The 6,972-nt window shown below is 33.0% G+C and overlaps 1 protein-coding gene across 3 annotated transcripts; it reads left to right on the top strand.

Moving 5' to 3' along the window:
- The first annotated feature begins 321 nt into the window (after positions 1 to 321).
- On the top strand, positions 322 to 5,654 carry LOC120121814 (alpha-1,3-mannosyl-glycoprotein 2-beta-N-acetylglucosaminyltransferase-like). 3 transcript variants are annotated; one of them, XM_039141114.1, is made up of 19 exons: positions 322 to 521; positions 634 to 684; positions 815 to 902; positions 1,025 to 1,087; positions 1,738 to 1,772; positions 1,860 to 1,936; positions 2,032 to 2,077; positions 2,233 to 2,298; positions 2,450 to 2,516; positions 2,596 to 2,664; positions 2,744 to 2,813; positions 2,912 to 2,973; positions 3,450 to 3,540; positions 3,645 to 3,738; positions 4,231 to 4,293; positions 4,389 to 4,427; positions 4,513 to 4,683; positions 5,193 to 5,318; positions 5,528 to 5,654. In XM_039141114.1, exons 1-18 carry the CDS (start codon positions 453 to 455, stop codon positions 5,307 to 5,309), a joined length of 1,338 nt encoding a protein of 445 aa, XP_038997045.1. In that variant the 5' UTR covers positions 322 to 452; the 3' UTR covers positions 5,310 to 5,318; positions 5,528 to 5,654. The 3 variants fall into 3 exon arrangements, with proteins under 3 accessions (XP_038997045.1, XP_038997043.1, XP_038997042.1); XM_039141112.1 differs by having other exon boundaries at positions 5,498 to 5,654; XM_039141111.1 differs by having other exon boundaries at positions 5,193 to 5,654.
- Positions 5,655 to 6,972: the final 1,318 nt, after the last annotated feature.

Here is a 6,972-nt window from a genome sequence, read left to right as displayed (position 1 = left end):
CACCTCATTTACACACTTCAGATTGAGGAATACAAGTTAGCATTCACTCTAAACTCTCTCTTCTCCATTTGAGCGCCCATCTCTTTATTTTTCCCATTAGCTTTGTTTTCGCAACGTTCTAAGCATTCTTGCTTAGTGGAGGTTTGGGTTACTTAGCCGATTTTCGACCTTGAAAACGACTAAGGCCGCACGAGCTTACTAGCAGCAGTCTAGGCCCGTGACATAAACTTTTATAGACAGATAACCCAAATGAAACTAATAAATAGTCAAAGAACTACCTTTGTAGTTTACCCAAAAACCCACCGAAGTCTAATTTTTCTATTCATGGCGGCTTCTACATACAATTCAAGAGATGAAGATTGAATAACGAAAAATCAATATCGAAGTAGACAACAAAACAGTGAAACCGTAAATCTCCATTGTTCCAAGTCAGTCGGGGGAGAATCATAAATATGGCTAAGCTAAGCTGCGATTTCCGGTACCTTCTCATCCCCGCTGCACTCGTATTCGTATACATCCAGGTAAAGACAAAACCTTGCTGCATTTCCCCTTTTTTTCTCTCTGGATTCAATTGATTCTAAGTTTTCTAATTTATGTATATGAAATCAAATGCTTGTTTCGAACCTTTTGTAGATGCGGCTTTTCGCCACGCAATCTGAATATGCAGATCGAATGGCTGAAGCGGTTAGTAAGCTTAGGTTTATTTCTAGTTTTAGCTCTCAAAAACTGCAGCGTTTTTTTTCTTACTATGTAAAACCTAAGGAATATGAACTATCTAAGTCTTTGAACATGGTGTCTTTTTCATTTTTGGCAGGTGGATGCAGAGCGCCATTGTACAAGTCAAATGCGACTACTTATTGATCAAATTAGCATGCAACAAGAGGAAATTGTGTCCCTGGAAGGTGTGAGTTTCCTTCATTTTGATCCTTTATGCATGCTTCTTTTCAGTAGACTAGGTCTAAATCGATAAATATTGTTTTTCATGGAATTCAAATCATTCATTCTTTTCATGTTACAATTCCAGAGGGGAAGAAGCGAAAGGATCAGGAGTGTGCACAACTGAAGGCTCTTGTACATGATCTTGAAAGTAGTTTCTTATCAGAATAAACTGTTTGTTTCTTGTCATTTCTGTCTATTTTATCTTTCTTGATTGCAATTTTATATTTCTTACAAGATCCTTCTATGGTGTCTAGGCATATATTAAAGCTTTGCTTTGTAGGAAGGATAGAATGGGGTAGGGATGGAAAAGCTTTTAATCTATTGTTTAGGTTTTACCATTTTTCTAGTTTGTAGCTTAAACTTTAGAATTCAAACTTTACCACCCAGACCCCCTTCTGTCCTTACCAAGTGAAGCCTTTGTAATGTTCAGATCATATGATCTTTGACCATTGAGATCTATTTAATTGTTATAGTTAGTTTTTGCGACTGATTTTCTGTTTATAATACACTTCATAGCCATTTTTAAGGTTGTTATTAATGCCATCCCTCCGAATGTGGCTCTACAACTGGGTCTTGATGCAGGCCATTCTGCTCCTCCCGAATTGTAGTTTGGCTTTAATTTACCTCTTGTTCAATAATTATTTTTGCTAAGCAGCTTTGGAATTGTCAATTATTTGTCAGTTTTCATATCTGCATTCAACTCTTTCTTTTGTTTGGTTGCTTTAGAAAAGTTTTTTCCTTTCCTTTGGTGCTTCAAATGTTTCATTGAAAGTTAACATGTTTCTTTTTGGTTCTCAGAGAAGGCCCTTCAGAGAATAATTGACAAAACACAGGTTCATGAGATGAAGAGAATTCTTATACGTTATCTCCACAAACTACCATGTATAATAGTTAAACATTCTTTGGGTTGAATGTTTTAGGTACCAGTGGCAGCTGTAGTAATCATGGCGTGCAATCGTGCTGATTATCTGGAAAGAACAGTTGCGTCTGTATTGAAGTATGTTTATTTGAACTTGTTTGTTTTGATAGCTTATTCTGTTTGACTAGATAGTAACTGATTTTAAGTTGATTTACTTTGGCTTAAATCTGCAGGTATCAGAGTTCTGTTGCTTCAAAATATCCCCTTTTTATATCTCAGGTACTTACATTTATATTTTTATTCTTTATTTGCTACAAAAGTTTTTTCTATTTTACTTGATTGTCATGTTATACTTCATGCACCATAGACACTTTATTATTCTTTTGATGTCATTAAAAGAAGCAGTGCTTGTAACTGTGATAGTTTCTTCTCAGGATGGATCAGATCCAAATGTGAAAACTAAGGCTTTGAGTCATTATAATCAGCTAACTTACATGCAGGTATATTGCATTTCATCTGTTCCCTTTTAGTCTACATTAGAAAAGTTGATCTGGATGAGTTTCCTTTCTTTTCCCTACCTTATTCATATGATTTGCCTTATCCTTATTTATCAAAATCAATCCAGTGAATGCTTACTTTATTTTCTGTTAGCACATAGATTATGATCCAGTGCATACAGAAAGGCCTGGGGAATTGATTGAATACTACAAGATAGCCCGTAAGGATTGTTTCTCTCTTTTCTTTAGTGTTGAAATGACTTCTACTAGTTTATACTCTTAAAAATTTAGTTTTTTAAGGTCACTACAAATGGGCACTGGATGAGTTGTTCTACAAGCACAATTTTGACCGAGTAATTATACTTGAAGGTGAAGTTGTCTTCTTTTGGATTATTGCTTCGAATACAAAAGGTATACTGTACTGATTGAGAATCACTTTTGAAAACAGATGATATGGAAATTGCCCCTGATTTTTTTTATTACTTTGAGGCAGCTGCGGCCCTTCTCGACAAGGATAAGTATGTTACAAGAATGAAATCAGGGTGTCCCTCTATTTCTATTTAATTTGAGGATTTGCATTCTTTTTCAATCTTCACCTTGTTATCAAATCATGTAGGTCAATTATGGCTGTTTCCTCATGGAATGACAATGGGCAAAAGCAGTTCGTGCATGACCCATGTCAGTTTTTTTTTTCACTCAATGGAACTTCTATCAATGAAAACAGCCAAGCTTAACGCGTTTTTATATTCAAGATTTGACTGGTTTGCTAAAAAAATTGTTTGTTCTTTCTTGCTTCTATGAGTTTTATGGTTCTATATTATTTCTTAATCCTCTTATGCGGTGCTTACCTTAAATTGAGCTTCTGTGGCTGACTATGAGGCAGATATTTAATTTTATCCTGGCATCATTTTAATGTTTGCTCATTATCAGGCATCCATCTCTCTCTCTCTCTCTCTCCCCCCCCCCTCCCTCACTCCCTCTCTCCCTCTTCATGTGCAACGCATAGTTGAAGGTGTCATTATGCGATCCACTTCTGGATAAGTCTTGCAATTTTGATTTTGCATGCTCATGCTTGAACTCGATTTTTAATTTTCTTGATATAGAAAATTTTGGTGCTTTCTATTTCTTTATTTGCTTGTTATTATTCCATGCAGATGCACTTTATCGCTCAGATTTCTTTCCTGGTCTTGGCTGGATGCTTACTAGGTCTGTATGGAATGAGCTATCACCAAAGTGGCCAAAAGCATATCCTTTTTGCTTAAGTATATTGTTATTTGTTATTCATTTATATATACACACTAATGCAAATCGATGTAGTTTTTCTATGAAATTTCTTGACAAAAGTTCACTTATTGGGATGACTGGTTGAGATTGAAAGAGAATCACAAAGGCCGACAATTCCTTCGTCCAGAAGTTTGCAGAACATATAACTTTGGTGAGCATGTAAGTATTACCTTGTCATTTAGAAGATTTCTTGTTCAAAATTGCTGTGTTTACTCTTATGGGTATTGTAGACCATCTGCCTGTATGTTTCTTCCTTGTGGATAGTAACTAGGTATAACATGGATGAGGCACACAATCCATATGCTTTCTGTGGAGAATTTTGTGCTATGATTCTATTGCATTGCTTCTGCGAGAATGTGCAACTAACTTGGATGAATATATTACCTCTATGGCTTTAGTGTTTCTGTTTTATTTTTATTTTTTTAGTCGAAGAGTTTCCTTCAACTTTTGGAATGGCTTGTTTTCACGCTTAAATAAAATTGAGATTCCCCAAATTAGGGGCATTTTCATCTTTCAATAACTTAGGCAACTTCAGTAGTTTTAAATTTCCTCAAGGATGGGTGTTAACATATTCTTGCTCTTTAGGTGGATCTTTACACCCATTTTACAACTGTGGGCTCATTTTGTGTTTTCAATCTTTGATTCAATCAGGGTTCAAGCATGGGGCAATTTTTCCAAAAGTATCTTGAGCCTATTAAGATCAATGACAAAAAGGTTGGCATCAACATTTCTATAATTTTATTTAGAATGTAAAATTTTGTACATCGCTGTCATCTTCATCACAATTGTGTTGCTGTTTTGTGTGAAAGGTGGATTGGAAGTCACAGGATTTGAGCTACCTGATGGAGGTAAAATCAGCGGAAATGGAAACTGTTTTCCCCTAGGTTTTAATTTTTAAATTTGTCATGTATAATTGTGTTCTTCCTTTTCTAGGACAAATATGCAAAATACTTTGCTGACATTTTGAAAATGGCAAAACCTGTCCATGGATCAAATCTTGCTCTTATGGCATCTAATATAGAAGGTGATGTTCGTATTCAGTATAAAGACCAATCAGACTTTGAAAACATTGCACGACAATTTGGAGTTTTTGAAGAATGGAAGGTAAATTATTAATCTGATGTTTCAGGTATCTTTTCTTTATTTGTTGTGAAAACGCATGAGATGTTTTTTATGATAATAGCTGATAAATGCCTGGTCATGCTATAAGTTCGGAAACTCGTGTTTGATACCGCTTCAAAAGTTTGGTGGAATTTGCTGAATACCATTTTAGCCATTTACCATCAATTGCATATAGTCTTTGCCACAAAGATGCAACTTTCCTTTCACCTGACCATTTGCAAGTAATGAGACATATGTACGGTTCTTCGTACAGTTGAAATGACCTTTCTGCTCGTCCTCATTTTTTGTGCTCTACAAGCATGCAAATGCGATAAGCATACACACACTTTCAACTGATACAAGATAGGGGACAAAAAGGCCTTGATTTAAATAACATTGCTGTTCTACTTCTGTTGTTGCTGTACAAATAAACTGCTAAAAATTCACGTATGTAAGGTTCATGATTTCCATTCTCCCCGATTCCCTAAAATTTTAATTGCTTCGTTATCTAGGACGGTGTACCAAGGACAGCATATAAAGGAGTAGTGGTTTTCAGATATCACCCACCAAGACGTGTGTTTCTTGTCGGTCCCAACTCTCTAAATAAGCTTAGGATTGAAAATGCTTGAAATTAAAAGGTTAGTGACCATGCCTAGTTTTGATTGTTTCTGTATATTTTATAATGGCAGCAGTCTTTGAATTCGGTATAATGCAATTGTACGAGGAAAGATGACAAATAGTTCTTGGCATGTTTTGGTTTTTGTTTGTAATGATAATGATTAGCGGTGTAATCTTTGGTATTGTAATGTGTGATCAGTGTCCTGTCCTGAAGTATTTCCAAATGCAGGAGGGCAACTAGGTTCTGGCTGAAGAAATATTTACCATCTAAATTTTCTCTGTTACGGAATTCGACACGTTGCATCCACAGTTGCGCAGGCGTTCAACTCTCTTACATATGGTAGGCATAGGAAAAATCTTTTATTTTTTTTTAGGTTATTTGTTATGTTATGATGATTTCATCTTACATCCTTCCATGTAGAAGTATGGTTATCTCAAAAGGTATTTTCTGCTGAAACCTTTAATTTTAATCAAATAATATATGTTTGATACATTCAATTTCTGGGAGAGAACGATAAGGTTTCATTTAGTATCCTTGAACCTTGGCTTTTCAGGTTTTCACATGACAAATCATATTATATACTTGGATGATACATGTTATAATCTTATTTTTAATAAAAAAATATTTTATTTTCTTCAAGTAAATCAACAATTAAAAATTATTTTCGATGCAAAATTTATTTCATACTTCATTGTGTAACAAGAGTGCTATGAAATTTCTTGTTCATTAGTATTTTGGGAGATCGTTTTCCAACTATGACCATGTTACTAATTTTGAAAATTATTATTATTTTCTCGAAATGAAACCTTATTTCAAAAAAAAAAATAAAAATAAATGTGAGCTTGTATTTGTTTTTTCAATATACATTTTGTATATTTTAATATATTAATATATGGTGTTATATAAATTTAAATTGTTATATTTGTCTCGTGTTGATGTTATTAGTTGTGTTTTGTTTTATGTTGGCTAAAAATAATGTACCCGTATAGTTTTTTGTTTTTCATATATAATATTATTGTCTGATCTCACAATAATAATTAAAAATCTTTTAAAAATATTTATATTTTTTAAGATTTTATTATAAATTAGTTTATTTATAAATAAAAAAAAACTGAAATAATAATGATGATGTCTTCATCGTATGCACCTAGAATGTACTGTACTGGTTTTCTTTTATCATCGGTATATTTATTGTATAGTATTTAGTTACCATTTTGATTCTTTTATTCTTTTTGTATGAAGTATGATGGAATTAATAAGACAAATTAATTTTTCTTTTTTAAAATTATTCAAACAAACCATTACAAATATAATTTTACAAAGGGTTTTTATTCATTTTAAATAATTTTGTTTATTTTTATCATCATATTTTTATTGTGATATTCTATACCTTTTTCAAGAAAATATAGAACTAAATAAACATAAAATTATAAATATATAAGTAAACTTGTCCACGTGAGAATGAGATACAAGAACTAGTTTATACATAATACCTGTTAAGAATTTTTTTAATTTATTGATAACGCATGTATACGGCAAATGCAACTGCTCGAATCAATGATCTTCACGGAGAATAACATTCTTTTTTTTTCACTGAAGTCACTAGGTAGATTATATATATATATATATATGTATATTTTGAATTATATATATATATTAAATTTGTTGTGATG

This window comes from Hibiscus syriacus, unplaced genomic scaffold (genome assembly GCF_006381635.1).
Source record: "Hibiscus syriacus cultivar Baekdansim isolate YM2019G1 unplaced genomic scaffold, ASM638163v2 tig00110383_pilon, whole genome shotgun sequence".
Taxonomy (NCBI): Eukaryota; Viridiplantae; Streptophyta; class Magnoliopsida; order Malvales; family Malvaceae; genus Hibiscus; species Hibiscus syriacus.
The sequence above is the reverse complement of the archived record's forward strand: the minus strand, read 5'-3'. Positions and strand labels throughout refer to the sequence as shown.

Bases quoted from the DNA above. Each gene is read 5' to 3' on its own strand.
- LOC120121814 (XM_039141114.1), top strand. From the start codon at position 453: ATGGCTAAGCTAAGCTGCGATTTCCGGTACCTTCTCATCCCCGCTGCA. The intron at 522-633 runs GTAAAGACAAAA...AACCTTTTGTAG, and splicing joins TCGTATTCGTATACATCCAG to ATGCGGCTTTTCGCCACGCA. The intron at 1,773-1,859 runs GTTCATGAGATG...TGAATGTTTTAG, and splicing joins GAATAATTGACAAAACACAG to GTACCAGTGGCAGCTGTAGT.